This window comes from Bos taurus, chromosome 21 (genome assembly GCF_002263795.3).
Source record: "Bos taurus isolate L1 Dominette 01449 registration number 42190680 breed Hereford chromosome 21, ARS-UCD2.0, whole genome shotgun sequence".
NCBI classification, from domain to species: domain Eukaryota; kingdom Metazoa; phylum Chordata; class Mammalia; order Artiodactyla; family Bovidae; genus Bos; species Bos taurus.
In genome coordinates this window covers 47,778,159-47,797,365 of record NC_037348.1, presented here as the reverse complement: position 1 = coordinate 47,797,365, position 19,207 = coordinate 47,778,159, and the positions used below count along the sequence as shown (strand labels likewise).

The 19,207-nt window shown below is 51.5% G+C and overlaps 1 protein-coding gene across 1 annotated transcript; it reads left to right on the top strand.

Annotated features, from left to right (window-relative positions):
• Positions 1-14,612: 14,612 nt before the first annotated feature.
• Positions 14,613-18,396, top strand: FOXA1 (forkhead box A1). Its single transcript, NM_001206029.1, has 2 exons — positions 14,613-14,684; positions 17,062-18,396. Exons 1-2 carry the CDS (start codon positions 14,613-14,615, stop codon positions 18,394-18,396), a joined length of 1,407 nt encoding a protein of 468 aa, NP_001192958.1.
• The last annotated feature ends 811 nt before the right edge of the window (positions 18,397-19,207 follow it).

Below are 19,207 nucleotides of genomic sequence, written 5' to 3'. Positions count from 1 at the left end.
GTCTCCGCCCCCGCCCCCTCCCCCTGGTCCTGGACCTGAAGGATTGGATTCATCTGCACTGCGGGCGCCCACTCGCGGATTCTGCCTCGGAGAACCAGCTTTAGGACCGCTTTGGAGTGTGAGCACAAACGCTTGAGACCGCATCTCCCCGGAGATTCCAAAGAGCTTCCTGGACTAGAGTCTTCTAGACCGCCAATTTTGCTCAATTTAACCCACTTGCTTTCTTGGCACTCTGGTTATTTCTACATTTTAATGAATAATACTGGACTACAAAACTTGAAGCTTTCTTTTCTTTTTTTCAAGGGTTTTTAAGCTGTATGTCTACACTACATAGGGGCTTCCCTGGTGGCTCAGTGGTAAAGAATCCACCTGTCAATGCAGGAGACCAGGAGACAAAGATTCGATCCCTGGGTTGGGAAGATCCCCTGGACAAGGCCATGACTACCCACTCCAGTATTCTTGCCTAGTGAATCCCATGGACAGAGAAGCCTGGTGAGCTACAGTACATGGGGCCGCAGAGTCGGACACGACTGAGCGACTTCACTTTTATTCATTAAATGCAATGCTATACTTGAAAGAAATAAAGAAAGATCTGTGGGGAATATATACATAAATCTCTAACTAATGTTATGTTGAACTATGAAACTATACCCAAAAGAATACATACCATACAATTCCATTTATATAAAGTTTAAAACCCAAGCCAGCAAAAACTATAGTGCTATGGATGCAGGCTCAGCAGATATACTACAAATAAACACAAGAAAGTAACAACCATAAGTCAAGATAGTAATCATCCCAGGAGAGAAGAAGGTGATGGTGAGTGGATGGACAGTGAAGAATCATGAGGTGCTAACACTGTTCTAGTTTTTAACGTTGGTGATGGCTGTTTGAGTTTTTTTCTTTAGAAAAGCTATTCTCTGTTTTGCTCATTTTCCTGTGTTTATGTCATCATTGTTTAAAAAGGCAAAAAGAAAAACCACTAAATGAAACCATGGAGATGATAGTGCTTTGCTCAATCTGGCACTTAGCAGGCCCTTAAAAATGTTTATTTTATATTCCTCTACTCTCCACCATGACAAACCTAAATAGCATTTTATAAAGTAGAGACATCACTTTGCCAACAAAGCTCCATATACTATACCAAGCCATGGTTTCTCCAGTAGTCATGTACGGATGTGAGAGTTGGGCCATAAAGAAAGCTGAGCACCAAAGAATTGATGCTTCCAAACTGTGGTGCTGGAGAAGACTCTTGAGAGTCCCTTGAACTACAGTGAGATCAAACCAGTTAATCTTCAAGGAAATCAACCCTGAATATTCATTGAAAGGACTGATGCTGAAGCTGAAACTCTAATACTTTGGCCACTTGATGTGAAGAGCCAACTCACTGGAAAAGACCCTGATGCTGGGAAAGACTGAGGGCAGGAGGAGAAGGGGTCGACAGAGGGTGAGATGGTTGGATGGCATTACCGGCTCAATGGACATGAGTTTGAGCAAACTGCAGGAGATGGTGAAGGACAGGGAAACCTGGTGTGCTGCAGTCCATGAGGTCGAAAGTAGTCGGACTCGACTTAGCAACTGAACAGCAGCAATAACTCTCTACCAACCTGTCTTTCTCCAAATACCCAAGCAACTAATAAGTGAGATCGAGAAAGTGGCAGATAAAACCTTCTGGAAGTCCTCCATGAGACTCCAGATGCTGGAAGCAGGAAGCATGCTTTCCAGCTGTTTTATGCTTTCCAAGAATGCTGCTGCTGCTGGTGCTGGTGCTGGTGCTACACATTCCCTGGTGCTGGGTCTTAGAGCAGCCCGGCTGAGGAGGTGGATACACTCAGGCATCTCAGTGAGGCCTCCCTGAGGGACACTCCTGCTCTGGAGATGTCCAAAGCCAGGTGAGGATGTCTAGCTTTGCCACTTGGGCAAGTTGCTTCCCTCTCAGGGTTTCTGCAACCTCATCTGTAAAATGGAGACAATACTCTTACCTTGAAGGAATCGACTCTTTGTGGTCCCATGGACTGTGCCCCATCAGGCTCCTCTGCCCATGAAATTTTCCAGACATGAATAATGGGATGGGTTGCCATTTCCTACTCCAGGGGATCTTCCCAACCCAGGGATTGAACCCATATCTCTTGCACCTCCTACGTTGGCAAGTGGATTCCTTACTACTAGACCCACCTACTAGCCTAGACCTAGTTTAGTGTCTGGTTATATTCACACAACCCACTAGAAGCATAAGTCTCAGTCTTAGGTTTATAGCAAAGATCGGTTCACCGAAAAAAAAAAAAAAAACTTGAATAATATCAGTACTTGGTTTTAACATTAATTACTTTCATAATGATATCAAGTGCAAATTAGCAAATTAACATGGAATATAAAACAAATATACTCAGAGTTCACTACCCTGCAGCCTTGCTTGCAGGAAGCAACCACCACCACAACCCTGAAAGCATCACAGCTGCACTCCACCCATGATGACGAGGAAAGGGTACAGCCTTTCGATGAGTACAGTATGAGGACCACGCTGGAAAAAGTTAAAGACACTGTATTTGACTTCCATTCCCCTCCTTATCAGTTAGATTCCCACCTGAGACAGATGGCATGCTCAAAAGGTGGTGTGTTGGAGGCGTAACACAGAGAGAATGGAGAGAGCTGTTTACAGGATGCAGGCAGGATTAAAGGGAACTAACATTCAAGGTGTAGCAACAGCACAGAGGTATTATCACCCTTGATCTGAAGGGGGAAAGGTATTAAAAAAAAAAAAATGGTGTGAGCAGTGCCTGGTGAGAGCTGAGACTGGAGAGAGGGGTTGCCTGATAGGAACTAGAGCCAAAAAGGCAGTTAAGGACAAAGCCACACTGATGCAGGGAGAAAGCAGGAGTTAAGTACTCCTATTGCTCTATTCTTCTGCTCTCCTTGCTGGCATCATTATCCCCACATTGGCCAAATCCAACTGGAAGCCCCAAGGCAAGGAAAATGGATCAATGCAACTCACAGAGATTGGTCTCTGGGGCAGAGGACCAGAGAAGGAAGCTCAGAAGAATAACAGAGAAGAACAAGCAAAGTCTACTACCCAAAGTCTACTACTACTGTACTGCTTTAATCCACACAAACTAATGAACTGAGACACTTCCCCCACCTTAGGGTCCTCCTTGGCATTGCTCACTCCTAGCCTGCTCACCCATTTCCCCACTCCCACCTTGCTGACCTAATTAACATATGCCAGGCTTCTCTCCAGACCCCAAACTCTGATTTGACAACACCTGAGCTAATTGAGTTCAGGAATGGACCCCTGGGAAGCCAGCAACCATCCTTCCGTGGGATGTCTCAGAAGTCTGGCGCCAGGCCTGATCTCAGGATTTTTAAGGTAAGATAAAAATAGCAAGCATTGAGTAGAAAGAAAAGTCTGTGAGTAAAACTATCCACTTGAAAAGACACAAATAACACTAATAAGCCTTGTCCAAAGCAGGTGTACCTGGCTGAGAATGAGGGATTTATTTTCCTTGGAGGTGGTGGCTGGTATTTGACATTCCAGTTACACTTTACACTTCCAAAGGGCTTTGCTTAGATGTTCTCCAAGCATGGTAATGCACTAGAGATTTTGCTACGTTTGGGGTCAGAGACATTTTTTTTTTCTAAAGGCATATAAGACTGTTGGATGTGCTTTGTAGCCTAAACACTGAGCTTAGAGAACCAATGCTCGGTTTATGCTTAGAAAAACTAACAATTCTCCCTAAGTAAGCTGTAAAAACAGAAGCTGCATTTAGCTAGAGATTCATTGCTGCTTGAGACTTCTGTGTACCAGCCCACCTCCCCCGAAGGCAACTCCCCAATACCAACCCAAGGAAAATTAATAAGCTTTGAAGGTGTGTTGTTTGTCTGTCCTCCAGCAAAGGAAATATTTTATTTTATTCCCCCGGTTCTGGTAACTAAGTGAAGCAGAATTCAAAATCTTACTAGAGTTGTCTTAGCCCATCCAAGCCCTGTCTGAAATATGTGGGTCGTTATGCAAGAGATTCAGGAATGCACCCCCAGACTCTAGCTCTTCCAAGCCTCCTTAGTGGGAGGTGATAATCAACTTGTGAATTTTTACCCCATCAGTTAGATCTATGTGTATGGGGCAAAATCCTCTTGTGGCTTGGTCTTTACTATTTGTCTTGATTAGGCCCCTGTCCCCCACTAAGCTTTCCTACACGTGCAAAGTATATGCAAAGTATCATTTAGGGTCTTCAGCATGCTTGCTTCATTTCCAATGGACTTGGACTCTCAGATAGAAACTATTTTTTAAAGGGAATCTTTATCAAATAATTCTAAAAGACAGGACCTAAAGTTTCCTTATACTTGTACTGTCTCAGATTCTGAGGATTTTAGAAAATGTCTTCAGTGATACTTCTCCAAATGAGTACCAAGTGGCTTCTTCTGACTCTGTCCATGACAGGACTGGGGAAATAGAGAGGGGGATCCCAGGGAGAAAGAAAAAAATGTTTGGGTGAATCAAGGGTCCTGCTTTCTCACCTCCCTGCCCTGCAAGTTCTAGTGCTGAGGGTGGGGAATAGCTTCCCAGAATCCCCAACTCATTTCCTTCACCTCTCCCAGTGAATGCTTCCTGGACCCAGGCCCCACAGTCTTGCCTGAGGTCACCATAGCTAGTGCAGCGATGGTGCAGGTCCCCCTAGTGTGCCTGTGCCCCGTCAGAGGCGGTGGGGAGTGAAGTGGGGGAAAAGAAGGGGGTAAGCAAAGAGGAGCTCCTGGAGCCGGACCGACTTCCCTGGTGGCTCAGATGGTAAAGAACCTGCCTGCAATGTGGGAGACTATGGTTTGATCCCTGGGTTGGGAAAATCCCCTGGAGAAGGGAATGACTACCCACTTCAGTACTCTTGCCTGGGAGAATCTCATGGTTAGAGGAGCCTGGCAGGTCCAAAGGGTCGGACATGGCTGAGTGACTTTCACTGGGGTTTGCCGAGTCCTCGGGAGAGGGAGGCACAGGGATCTCTCACCTCTTAGCCCCTTGAGCCTCCTCTCCCTTAAAGATCCTAAAGGTGTAGCTGATGCAGCCACCGGACATTTTCAGGAAGCACATTTCTTTGCTCTACAGAGAGCGGCCCTGCGGGTGGGGAAGATTGGGAGGGGATTACAGGCAGTGTCTCGATGGATGCTTAGGCATGGCTGGGAGCTCAGGGTCATCAAGTGGGGACTCCTTTCTCCCTGCCATTTGCATCCGGGAGACACCGTGATTTCCAGGAGCCTAGCTGGTGACTACCTCCAAAAGACTGGTAAAAAGGGAGGGCCGAGTGTGCCCAGATGCCCGGTCCACAGCAGCCAGCATCGCCCAGGTTCCCAGATTTCTGTAAAGGCTCTTGACTGTGGCTACCTTTTATTGTACTTACACTCTGCACTCACCTAGTGTGAGGTAGGTACTAATGTGCCCATTTTATAGTTGAAAAAATGGAGGCTCAGAGATAGCAAGTCTCCTACAGAGTACAGATTGGACTCTGATTCCAAATCCGTGATCTTAAACATAAACGCTATAGTCCTGTCAACTGCAAGAACAAGCCAGGTTGGAGCTTGTGTAATGACAGACTCACTAAGACTGAGAGACCCCCAGCCTCAGAGGTGCCAGCCGTGCACAGAGGCATGTGCAGACCACTGCTTCGGCTGCTGAGAAGGCTTTGCCCGGTCTTGGAACCTGAAACACAAGCTCTACTTTTCCTCCCGCTGCTTGTTGTCTTTGGAGATGCTGGAAAACGGAAAAAAGAAAGAAAGAAAGGCTTTTGCCCAAAATTTACAAAGAAACTTAGAGCACAAAATTAGAGCAAACCGGAGGAAACTCTTTGTGCTACCTGTTATCCCAGAGTCTTTTCAACTTGCAGAGAGAGGCTTCCCTACTCTAGGAGCTGAGTCACACCTCCTCACCTTCCATCACCTAAACTGTTTCCTTCCTAAGTTCACACAGATCCTGGTTCCCCTGGGTGGGATCATCAGGCCTGCACCAGCCACTCCAGACTCAGGGGAAACTGAGGCCCAAAGTATCCATCCAGGCTCCCCAGCAAATTGAAGGTGGGTTGCTGCTGCTACTGCTGCTAAGTCGCTTCAGGCGTGTCCGACTCTGTGCGACCCCATAGACGGCAGCCTACCAGGCTCCCCCGTCCCTGGGATTCTCCAGGCAAGAACGCTGGAGTGGGTTGCCATTGGGTGCCAAACTCCTGACCACGCCCCTCCACCCTGTTGGAATTCCTGTCTACATCCCCTGGTGTCTTCTCCTAGTCGATGCTTCCTCCCTCTCCCATCCCTTGGGACGGGTTTATTCCCATTCCAGCACCTGCAGGAGTTTTAGAAGTTTCTGCCCCAGTGTAAACTGACCTTCAAGGCAAGCACTACGCTTTATTTATTGAAACCACTTCTCTTGCCGGGTGGGTTGTCAGGGGAGGGTCACAAGGAGGTCAGAGAAGACTAGCAGATTCACAGTGGAAGGTATTTTCTTAGAAGGAGGCCAGTAGGGTGAGGAGAGTGGGATGCACCCCGCGGACTGTATCATGGAAAGCATTTGAAAGAAAACAAACCGACACCAGATCTGTTAGAAGCCTAAGCCTCCAAGGTGGTTCGGGTTCCATGCAGTGCCAAGTCCCTCTCCGGAGCCGCAGGACTGGGGTCCAGGTAGGGAGCTGTCCCAGGAAGAAAGAGCGGTCTGGAAGCAGCGAGTTTGCCCTTCAGCTCCTGGGGCGGGGCGTGGGGCGGGCCGGGTAGGGGGGCGCTACGGAGCCTTAGAGCAGCTCTCAGCGCCGGTGCCCGTGGGATGTAGGGGACTGGGACATCACGGACACCAGATGCTGCCTGGTGGCTTCCCGAGTGACAGCAGCCCAGAGGAGAGGGAGGAGAGTTTTATGTTTTTAAACATAAAACTTCAGGAGGAGAAGTTGACCCACTGGGTCTGCAGTTAATACCTTGTAACAACAACATGGCAGGTTCGGAGAGGTTTAGTTGTCCTTTAAGAAAATGATTACATCACACTGGGAAGGTGCGTGGAATAAAATGCTTTAGATCCTAAAGACTGGAAGACAATGAAGGTAAAAGCCTGAAAACTTTGAGCGCGCCGCCACCTCCGTGGTGCGCTGAGCGTCTGGCATCCGGGAGGGTCACTTCGGGGACTCTTGCTGCGCCACCCGTCCTGGTCGCGCCCCGCCCCTCAGGTGCCCCCCGGAGTCCCGGGGCGGAAACGCCGCGCGCTTAGCGCTGGGCACAATCCGGGACTAACAGTGCTTTTCCTTCTCATTCCGTGGGATCGGCTTCATCCCTTGGCCAATTTAAACATATTATTTAAACACGGAAGTTTCCTTTACAGATTGGAGTGAAACATTTTGCTTAATGGAAAGTAGATGGGGTTCTTCAACTTTTAATCGATATCTTTGTTGAAAGGTGCGGTTGGCCGCCTTTTCACAGCGGGGGAAAGTGAAAACATTTGCCTCGGGTCACATGTTGAGGGTTCTAGATGAGCAACGGCGGCCGCTGATTCTGCCAAAGGCCGGGTACAGGTGAGGTGGGGGCATTTCCCATTTGATCATGTCACCACGATGATTTAGGTTAAAATTAAGCATCATGTACATGGGAAGAACCAAGCCCAGCGGGCCTGAAAATCCAAGGATCCCAAGGTTCTGAAGCCCTAACCATTATGCTAAAAATATCTGTTCATCTATTTGTTCATTGTACGGTCCATTCATTTCTCAAGCCCATTGAACTGGGACAAGTCCCTGAGATCCTCTCACTTGGACCAGCATCTTCTCCCATCTGACACCAACCTGGCCAGTCTCTGGATTGGAGCAGTTAGTTCAGTGATCGAGTCAAATCTTTATTGAAGTCTACTAACCCCCAGGCTCTGCTGCAGCAGTGGAGACCACTGTAGTCTGCACCCTCAGAGAGTTTCTAGTCCAGTGGGGGAGAGAAAAAAAAATGAAAAGACACAAATGGAATTTGCTGTTGAGGAGGGATAAAAACCTGGCAGGAACTTAGAGCAAGGTGTGGACCTAAGATCCCCTGGAGATGGAAATGGAAACCCACTCCAGTATTCTTGCCTTGAAAATCCCATGGACAGAGGAGCCTGGTGGACTACAGTCCATGGGATGGCAAAAGAGTTGGACATGACTTAACGACTAAACAACAGCAACAGAAATGGACCTAAAGAAGGCAGACCTCAGTTAGTTGGGGAAGTCTGCAAATTTCTCAAGACCCACTGGACTTGCACTGGACTTGCACTGGACTTGCCACCACAGTGTTGGCATCCGCATTTCCTTACTTTGATCCATTTGCGATAGACAACCAGGATGGCAGCATTCAGAAAGTGGTGAAAGAGCCTGCAAATTTTGCTGTATCCTAGCAAAAGGGAATGCTGCCAGGGAGCCCTCTTCCTAGTGTTTCTCTTTACAAGAAAACTCACTGCATGTGAGCTAAGTACTGGTTTTACTCTGTGACCCTTAGGACAAGAAAAATCAAACAGCTTCAAACAGATGTACTATTTTAAAACAAAGCTTTCCCTAGCTCTGGAATAGCTTGCTGGAAATCCCCAAAGCAACCACTCAACAGTGTCCTCCAATCGAATTTTAAATAATGAACATAACCTCCCTCTAGCCATGCCACGCCAATCCAAAAGCACAATTTTAAAATTAGGAGAGAGATCAGGAAGCCAGTACAATGGGAAAAGCCTGGCTATAACACATTTTTACCCTTTCACCCCCATGTGTAGGATATGATTTATATAATTGTTACAAAAGCATCTGTTAAATAGAACTATGTAAATTTGAGGGTAATCACATTTGAATAGCCCAAGTTAAGCCACCAGGTCAGGCTGAAGGGCCGTGAGAAAGTCTTGGGTGTACCTGTGGTGGAGACCAGTGGATGGAGAACGGGGAGTTCAGGGACTGAGAAGTTAAACGTTCCTTAGCAATTAGGGAAGGATTGAGGTCTAAGCGAGCACACCCAACCCTTTGTTTCCATCACTGCTTCCCACTAGCCTGAGCTTCTGCCATTTGGAGCAATGGAGGTTCTGACATATCAATGCCTACACCTCCAATCTCCCAGTTGCATACCCGGAGCAGCATAGGAGGAAAAGATTGGGATCTCAAAGCTTTCTCCCCCTCAAACGCACCCCACTCCACTCCTTCGGGGGCACACAGTAGGGCCTCAGCCACTCTAGTCCTTTTCTGCTCTCAGACTTAAACGTTTGTCACATCTCCCTATAATTTTTCAACTCTGAAGCAGTGCATTTCCAGTTACTCCCCCCAAGACCCCTTCCCTAGTGGTTTTCAAGTAACCACAGGGGGAAAATACGGGCACCACTACGCAGAGATAGCCACTCCAGGAGTGTGCAGGGGTGAGGAAAGACTTTAGGGATTGGGCCACTTTCTCCAGCTGGCGTGAATAAAGCTGTCTGGTGACTCGGAGAAACAGCTGCCTGGAGACACGCGACGGCCTCGGGGACCTGGACCAGCGGGGGGTTGGGGGGGGTGAAGCGTTTTATGCGCGACCCTCCAAGGAGAGAGGCCCTGGGAGGACCGACTGGCTTCTGACTCCTACCTCCCAAGGCTAGTGATGGCCTAGGAGTGCAGGTCGCCCTTCCCAACCTTTCTCATTTCAATACATGAAAATGAGAGTTGATTTTGGCAAGGCGCTGCTCGCTCACGGCCAGAGAGACGGTTTTGTCGCCCGCGGGCGGAGGCCAGGTGGGGAGCAGCTCCGGCTCCGGCTCCGACATCCGGCTGTGGGCGAGCCCGGCCCGCGACCCGGGTCGCTCAGAAACCCGGCAGCGGCTCAAGGAGCTGTAGGGGAAGGGACACACCCAGGGATGAAGAACCGGGATTAAAATGTTACATTAAAAATTTTTTTTTCAGTAAAGTGAAAGCCCTGGATGTACATGTCTGTGGATCCACATAAACAGATACCTGCCGGAAAACGCAGACTTCCCCACAGGGAACCGACAAGGCGGGTTAAGGCTGTCCCGTGGCCCCTACCTACTGAGGGTCAAACGCCTAGTGAATTAATTTCTTAAATTGATGTAATGATAGAAGCCACCACTTCCCTGGTGGCTCAGTCGGTAAAGAATCCTCCTGCAATGCGGGGGACCTGGGTTGGATCCCTGGGTTGGGAAGATCCCCTGGAGGAGGGCATGGCAACCCGCTCCAGTATTCTTGCCTGGAGAATCCCATGGACAGAGGAGCCTGACGGGCTACAGTCCACGAGGTCACAAAGAGTCGGACACGACTGAGCAAGGGCAGAGGAAGAAAGGAAAGGAGAAGAGAGAGACAGCGGAGGAACAAGGAGCTCGGTGCTGCTCTTCTGACCCTCTGCGCCCTCACCCTGGCCTGGGCGGCGGCGGGACTCGAAGGCCGCGTCTCGGCGGCGGCGGCGGCGACTGCGGGCGGGAGGCCGAGGCCGGCGCTGGGGTCCGCCCTCTCGCGGCGCCGGCCCCTCCCCAGCTCCCGCACACACCTCTGTCCTCGAGGGCCAGGCACACGCAGGAGTAGACAGTTGCTTCAAGTGTCCCAAGCCTTCCTCGGTCCTAAACCGACCCGGGGCCCCGTCCCAGGCGACTGTGAACCAACCGCGTGCAAGGCGACAGATCTTAGTTTCTCGGCATCTGATTCTCCCGGGAGGTGGAGGATCGAAGCTTCTTATCTGGGGGGCGGGTGGGAGCCTGAGGAGGAGCTCCGATCACCCTGCAGCGAGCGTGCACCCTGGGCCCGCGGCCGCGGGCGAGATCTGGCCGAGGCTCGTCGGGGAGGGGAGAGCTGGCGGGAATAGGGTACACATTTTTAGACCCCGCCGCCTCGGGCCCTGCTGTCTGCCACGCGTCTAAACGGTCCCGCTGAACAGGTAGGACTTGGTGCCGCCAAAGGCAGCCAGCTGGGCCCGAGGCGCGAGCCCCCGGCCTTTGCTTCCAGTCGTCGCCCTCGACTTCTCCCTGACCGAGTGGAGATCTGCGGAAGGGGCTCCTAAGCCAGGTAATGCTGGGAGAGCGGAGCGAAGGTGGCTAAGTTCGGTGGGTGGGCCAGGCGCCACAGGCCCCCGGGGCCCGACTGCGAGGAGAGCGGACCCCAAGGGGGTAGAGGGCGCAGCTTCCGGGAAGGGAGGGGCCCCTTCCTCCGTCCTTGTTCATCTGGAGGTACCCGCGCACCTGCCATCGCGACTGCCCTGACTCCCTCCATCCAAGGAGCCTGCCCACCCCGCTACCCAGGCCACTCCAGGCGCGCTCTGTTCGCCCTGGCACAGGCCACTTGAGCCCGGGACACCCCAGAAGCCGCCACGTGGCTGCCCTCGGGGCTCCTTTACCTCGAGTCCCCCACCCCCCACCCCCCGCAACCCCACCTCCCCAACACAGAAGGCAGGTCCAGTTGCCCGAAAAGCGCAATCTTTCTGCACCGCGTAAAGGCAGGGCCTATTAGGGAGAAAAGGTTGGAAATGAGCAGGCTGCAGCAGCCGGCCTCGTTACCTGGTTGCTGGTTAGCAACCTAGAAACAGCAGTTTTGTTGGTCGTTAATTTTCCAAACCAAAGACCAAATAGGGCACTGATGATTCGCTTTTAAATCTCACGGAAATGCCCGACTGGCAGCAGGGTACACTAGAACTTCACCTTCTAAATTTGTTAGGTGTCTTGGAACACCGCGACTGAGATGGAGAGAGGCTAGAAGCTCACCGAGCTGCCGCCTTTCCTTCTTCTTGGCCTCAGGCAGTCGGCTCTAGGAACCAAAAATCTCTGGCTGAGAGAGGCGTGCGAGGTTCCAGTCTCGCCTGCTAGTGCTGGCTGGGGGCGCCTGCGGCAGGAATCCGCCCGCGTTCCCTTCCTACGACAGGAGGCGCTGTGATCGCGGGAATTCCTCGGGCTGCCGACCGGGTCCCCATGCTGGATCAAGGTTCTAAAACTGGCAGAGCCCACTCTTCACCACCGATCTTGAGCTTTGGAGAAGCCCTGAAGAAACTTCACTTTGGCCATCCGCTTTGAAAAATGGGCGTTCCCCTCCTCCCCCCGCCCCGCCACCAAGCTGAATTTTTTGTAAGATGAGGTCTAGTGGGTTTGAGATGTGTGCTGAAAGGAAGATTTTCTTTTTTTTTAATTGACTCCCTTTACGGTTACAGCCTTTGGTTTGGTTTGTTTTCGCCTTAAAGCTCTGGATTTTTGTGCAACATAAAAGTTATTGCTAAGTTGTTACTACCCATAGAAAATACCCTAGTCATGCTGGATGTGGTGGAAGAGCCAAGAGGGCGTTGGCGAATCACCGCGGGAAGGAACAAGGAAGCTCATTAGCACTGAAAGTACCCCCACCTCCCCAGGCAGGCTGAGGAGCCTATGCATCCGTGTACTTTACAAATGGGACTAAGGTCCTGCTGTTGATGGGAACTTTGCACAAAAGAATTAGTTTCTGACTGTCGCCCTGAGAAATATGTGCAGACCCACACGTTTGCAGATACATTTACACAAATTGATGGGACTGGCTTGCAGTCCCAGGGACAGGCTGCAGCTGGGGAGGGCGACTGGCTGCTGAGTTCCAGGTGATTTAATTTCACTCTCAAGCCTTTCCTTACAATGTGACGTTACTCACCACCATCACCACCCCCCTTTTTTTTTTCTTAAAGGAATTGGAATCCAATGCTTTTATCTTTTTTTTTTTATTTCCTTAACTACACATCTTCACCCTCTCATGCTCTCCTGCTAATTTAAGAGATTTGTTTGGTTCAAGGATTTAATGTGATTCTCTTGCCAGATTTCAAGGAAGAAAGGTTTGTAAGAACAAAGCACAGGGGGGGAAAGGAATCTGTTTGGAAGACAAGTTAAAACACATTTCTTAAAATGAGATTAATAATAGTTTAAAACTTTGCCAAACAAGAATATTTCGCGGATTCTTAGTCCTTTCAGAAAGGTTTTTTATTGCTGCTTAAACCCAGTGGTTCTCCGAAAGTACAGCACATACATGGCCACACACACACTCAGAAACACACAACCACCATAGCACAACCTCTCACCAACTCACTGCCTACCACCCAGTCACTTTGTTTGGTCCTCCCCAGGGCTTGTGGGCAAGCCACTACCCAGAGTCTCATAGAAGCCAAGAGGCTTTGCTTGAAGAAGCACTTCCCACGGATGTCCAGTCCCAGCCCGGCCACTCCAGATCAGAGATGGGACCAAGCACCGCCGTCATCACCGCTGGCTTCGGCCTGGCACCTCTCTAGCCGAGTAGATGCATTCCCGCGCCCGAGCCCAGCCTCTCCCGGCGCGTATTTAGGGAGATGTCCCCTCCCCCTGACCTTTCCCTATCAGAAACCAGACGGTCGCCTCCAGCTCAGTCCTCGAGGCTGCGGAAGGGGGGCGGGAGGAGGAGCTGGGCAGAGGGAGGACGGCCCGACTCGGGTCCGCCTGCCCTATCACATAGACATCTGTTCTCAGTTTCTTCCTCTTCATAATCGCTACAGATGACAGGGGGAGTAGAGCGGATCGAGGTGGAAAAAAAAAAAAAAGTTATGTCATAAAGATATAAAACGGTGTTGTGACTCACCTGCTCTTAGCCGCAGGTACGGGTTTCGTGGCAGCGTCTCCACTCTGCTAGCCAGGAGCCGGAATCGGCCTAACGTCACCTGGGTCGGCTGACTCAGATGGCCGAGTTTCTAGTGACGGGGCAAAAGTGGGGCTTTTTCCGTTTTCAATCCTGAAGTCCGGGGCGGGGGCCGGGGGCGAGAGAAGGAAGTCTGAATTTTCCAGTCTCCCGGGGTTGAACTTTTAGGTCAGGTATCAGAAGGGCGGGAGCTGGAAGCGGGCAGAAGAGTAGGAGGCAGGAGGGGCGCGGGACGGGGTCGCAGCACCGAGGGCCGAATGTCCCTCAGGGGAACCCTGGGGTCATGTAGCCGGCTCTACCCCCAGGAGCCCGGGCTCCAACGCCATCGCCCCCAGCGCTTCATCGGCTGCGCAGTTCCCATCCAAAACCCTCGCTAGCCCTCCCGGCCCCGCCTATTTTTCTTTTTTCCTCTTCCAAAGAGGGGTTACACACACCGCCCCCCGCCCTCCACCACCACCACCCCGGTTTCCCTCTTCCCCCAGCCTCCCGGCTTAAACCAATTACGCCGCTTGGCAAACAAAGTGAGGGTCGGTTTGGGGGAGGGGGCTCGGCGGGAGGGGGCCCAGGGGGCGCGCGCGGCGGCGGCGGCGCGGCGGGGCGGGAGGCGCGGCGGCCGGACTGGCGGGCGGCCGCCTCGCAGGTGCACCTCGGGCTTTGTAGGTGCGAGCGTCTTTGTGCGGCGGACAAATGGGGAGAGGACGAGGAGGTGGGCACTCGAGCGACGTAAGATCCACATCAGCTCAACTGCACTCATCTCGCAGAGGCCGCCAGCTCACTTCCCGCGGAGGCGCTCCCGGGCGCCGCGCTTCGCGGCCGCCGCCTGCCCCCGCCCGCCCCGCCGCCGCCGCCGAGCACGCCGCGCCCCGCAGCTCCTGGCTTCCTCCTCGCTAGGGTGGCGTTGGGCCGAAGCGGGCGCTCGGGTGACTGCAGCGGGCTCGGCTCCCCGCCCCCCGCCCCGGGCCGCGCGGCTGCCAGTCGCTTCGCACAGGGCTGGATGGTTGCACCGAGCAGGGTGGCTCCAGGATGTTAGGGACTGTGAAGATGGAAGGGCACGAGAGCAGTGACTGGAACAGCTACTATGCGGACACACAGGAGGTGAGAGGCGGGCGGCAGGCGGGACGTTCCTGGAGCCCGTGCTGGGACGGGGGAAACCTGGCAAGGCGGGCAGCAGGCGGACTGGGGGCGTCTCCTCCGTGCCACCGGTGCCTACCCACCCGGGTTAGCCCCGGCCGGGCCTTGGCTAAACGGGCCTGGGGGCCGGATCCTCAGCCCGGCCCGGGGACGGGATTCCGGCGATCGGCGCTCAGAGCGGGCGAGACGGTTTTAGGAAACTCTTGCTGTGAAAGCACCCGTTCTTTGGGACGCACTTGCCTCTTGCTTGCGGAGAACGGGAGCCAGAGCCCAGACCCGGGTGTCGCGCGCGGGTTGGCTGGCTGGCGGAGGCATGAGTTTGAGGCAAGTCTGAAAAGGCTAGAATTCGCCCGGGGGGCAGTTTCTTCCTTCCGTAGTTGAATTCTCAGATGTCTTCTGATGAAAGCGCTTAGCCGCTAATAATGCGCCTCTTGATAATGAAATGATTCTGAAATTTTGTAAAAGTTCTTCAAAACCCCTGTTTGGGGAGAAGTGTGCTTCTTCCTCTTTAGAACCGCTGGGTGGCGCTAGTGCGAGCTGACTTTTCCTCCAGCACTCCGGGCGGGCGGAGAACCTGTTTCTCTTCATTGTCCCCTTGGTGGCACGTTCGTGTGGTTTATTTTATCAATACAGTGTGCACAAAGGGATTGCGAGGAAAACCAGGTACAGGCAGGACCACCTCCTACTCCTAAAAGTATTTCTCTGAAAATAACTGGCGATTACCCTCCAAAAATTTATCATTATTGAAAACGTTTATTGAAACTGCCTTGGATAATCTTGGGAAGAGGAAAAGAAAAGTAAAATATACTTTAAGACATGGACAGAAAAACATAAAATCAAGAAATATTTTCATGCTAATTAATTTATTTAGATTTATATATGTATATATTCAAAAACATATCCCGAGTTTATTTGCATACTCTAGCAGAATGTGTGCCTAATTAAATGTTTGTTCACCTTTTATGTTTTCAAATAAAGTCATGTTTTCAGATGAAAATAAACGTAAGGATACTATTATTTTTATTAAGTTAACAGATAAGTAGTTTTTACATTTCTATACTCTATATTTTTAACATATCTAGTGCTCTCAGATTGCCATTGATAAGTTTCCCCCTACTGATGATTTAAGAAGGAGCTCAGAACACTTCCTCAGATTTAATTCACATACAGTCATCTCCGCTCACTAGTGAGTTAAATTCTCTATGAAAAGAGCTTCTTTACAGGTTAGAATTGGGAAGTAGAATAGCATTAAGAGAAAGCAAGTGAACTTTGATTTTTTAATTTTAAAGTATTTGATACTATTCATATAGTTTCAAAAGCCAGGTTTTGAGATGATCAGGGGCAAAATATCAGACTATGTAAAAAATGTGATTATTTCTATAAATTTTGTCACCAAAATTTTCAAACATTAGGGCCCTGGAAACAGGTAATGAAATTAGTGCAAGTTTATGAATGGCTGTAAAGTCATGTTAAATGTAGGTTGTGCATTGATATTATTATGTACCCTCCCCTACTCTTTCTCCTATTATATATCTATTTTTTCCAAAAGTTACTCAACTTCTGAGTTTTTTCCCTTTTAATATTACAATTGCTACAAGTAGATGGAAAACACTACTTCTAAATATAATGAACAACAAAAAGTCACCATTTGGTGAAAGCTGCTAAGATAGTAAAGCCAGTTGTTTGGAAATGTTTGGTCATATGGCCATGGATGATTTGCTCTATCAGGGAGAGGTTAACTAACAGTCACCCGGAACAGCGCGGGCCGCTACGTGGTCAGCCCAGGCCTGGCAGGCTTAGGCGAGATGGGTGCAAATCTGGGGATGTTGCCCGCCTAGGGGTGGGGGCTGGGGCATGGGGGGAAGCAGTGTCATACCCACCGCACGCTTAAGGTGGAGCGAATAAGCAGAGGATCCGAGATATTAATTCTATTTTCGGAGTTTTAACTCCTTTCAAGCAAAAGGAAGACGGCTTTGCCGAGGCCCGATCTGGGGTGGAAAGTGGGATACCGCCTGGCAATGGAGGGGCCCTAGAAGCCGGCCCCTAAGCCTGGCGTGTAAGGCGATTACACATCTTCCTGGGGACATATTTTCTGTGAGTTCTTGTCTTTCATGCCTGCCGAGCTAGGATTTCCCCCCCTGCCGTGCACGACATCTCTTTGCTGACTCTGGGGAGGGCGCCCGCCGGTTTGCCCCTGGTTGGGGGATCTTAGACTTTGCAGAAATGGCCTCTTCTCGTTTTCGGATTTGCCGGGGGTGGGGTTGGGGAGGGGGCAGTAGCCGCCAGCGCGCCCACTGCTAACTCAGCCCTTCGGGGCCTCTTCACGCTGTCTCCGCTCCAGGCCTACTCCTCTGTCCCGGTCAGCAACATGAACTCGGGTCTGGGCACCATGAATTCCATGAACACCTACATGACCATGAACACCATGAGCACCAGCGGCAACATGACCCCGGCTTCGTTCAACATGTCCTACGCAAACCCGGGCCTGGGAGCCGGACTGAGCCCCGGGGCGGTGGCTGGCATGCCCGGCGGCTCTGCGGGCGCCATGAATAGCATGACGGCGGGCGTGACGGCCATGGGGACGACGTTGAGCCCAGGCGGCATGGGGGCTATGGGCGCGCAGCCGGCGGCCTCCATGAATGGCCTGGGGCCCTACGCGGCCGCCATGAACCCTTGCATGAGCCCCATGGCGTACGCGCCGTCCAACCTGGGCCGCAGCCGCGCTGCCGGCGGCGGCGGCGACGCCAAGACTTTCAAGCGCAGCTATCCTCACGCCAAGCCACCCTACTCGTACATCTCTCTCATCACCATGGCCATCCAGCAGGCGCCCAGCAAGATGCTCACACTGAGCGAGATCTATCAGTGGATCATGGACCTCTTCCCCTATTACCGGCAGAACCAGCAGCGCTGGCAGAACTCCATCCGCCACTCGCTCTCCTTCAACGACTGCTTTGTCAAAGTGGCCCGCTCCCCGGACAAGCCAGGCAAGGGTTCCTATTGGACGCTGCACCCGGACTCCGGCAACATGTTCGAGAACGGCTGTTACTTGCGCCGCCAGAAGCGCTTCAAGTGCGAGAAGCAGCCGGGCCCTGGGGGCGGGGGCGGCGGCGGCGGCCCCAAGGGTGGCCCAGAGAGCCGCAAGGACCCCTCGAGCGCTGCCAACCCCAGCGCCGACTCGCCCCTTCATCGCGGTGTGCACGGGAAGGCCGGCCAGCTAGAGGGCGCGCCGGCCCCCGGGCCCGCCGCCAGCCCCCAGACTCTGGACCACGGCGGGGCGGCGGCGACAGGGGGCGCCTCGGAGTTGAAGACTCCAGCCACCTCGGCTGCTCCTCCGATCAGCTCTGGGCCTGGGGCACTGGTATCCGTGCCCCCCTCCCACCCGGCGCATGCCTTGGCACCCCACGAGTCCCAGCTGCACATGAAAGGGGACCCTCACTACTCCTTCAATCATCCTTTCTCCATCAACAACCTCATGTCCTCCTCGGAGCAGCAGCACAAGTTGGACTTCAAGGCATATGAGCAGGCACTACAGTACTCGCCCTACGGCAGCGCATTGCCCGCCAGCTTGCCCCTCGGCGGCGCCTCGGTGGCCACGAGGAGCCCCATTGAGCCCTCAGCCCTGGAGCCAGCCTACTACCAAGGTGTGTATTCTAGACCCGTTCTAAACACTTCTTAGCTCCCTGGGACCGGGGGTCTGTCTGGCATGGCCATGCTGGTAGCAGGAGAGAGAGAGAGAAATCAACAGCAAACAAAACCACACGTACCAAGCCGACAGCAGCATAATGAAATCCCAACTATTTTTATTTCCTTTTTTTGTGTGTGCACAATCTTTCCCCTAGTGCAAAAGACTGTTACTTTGTTACTGTTGTTCAAAACGCCTTGTGTATATTATTACAAAGAAAACCAACCTCAAACCAACAAAAATTGTCCTGCAAAGTTTAATGATCCACAAGTGTATATATATATAAATCCTCCTGCTTCCTTGTCCTTCTCCCTTTCTTCCCTCTTCCCCCCCTGCAGACATGTTCTAGTCTGTGCAGGATTTATTTAAAAAAAAGAAAGATGGTCAAGCTTGTAAAATATTTGTTTGTGCTTTTTTTCCCCTCCTCACCTGATTCCCCTCCCCCCTCCCACAGACACACACAGTTTACAGGTCCATGGCAATACTCTTAACCAGAAGAACTGAAAGGGTGAAGAAACAAGTAGACACCAGGACTGTTAAAAGTACTGAAGGACAGTGCTGCTGTTACACAGCAAAACATAAACAGATTAGAGCCACTTTTTTTCAGCTTGCATTTCAGATACACTCAGATAGCAGATGTCTCTAAATGAAATACATATCTACCATATATATGAACTTATTTATGCACATGCTCAGATATGTAGACATCATCCATATATTTATATAACATATAAAGGTAATAGGTAGGTGATATACCTGCTCTTGAGTTGCCGGACCAAGAAGTTACAAAGACACCCTCTTCCCC

Coding starts and splice junctions, on each gene's coding strand:
- FOXA1 (NM_001206029.1), top strand. CDS start 14,613: ATGTTAGGGACTGTGAAGATGGAAGGGCACGAGAGCAGTGACTGGAAC. Junction 14,685..17,061: donor ACTATGCGGACACACAGGAG/GTGAGAGGCGGG, acceptor TCTCCGCTCCAG/GCCTACTCCTCTGTCCCGGT.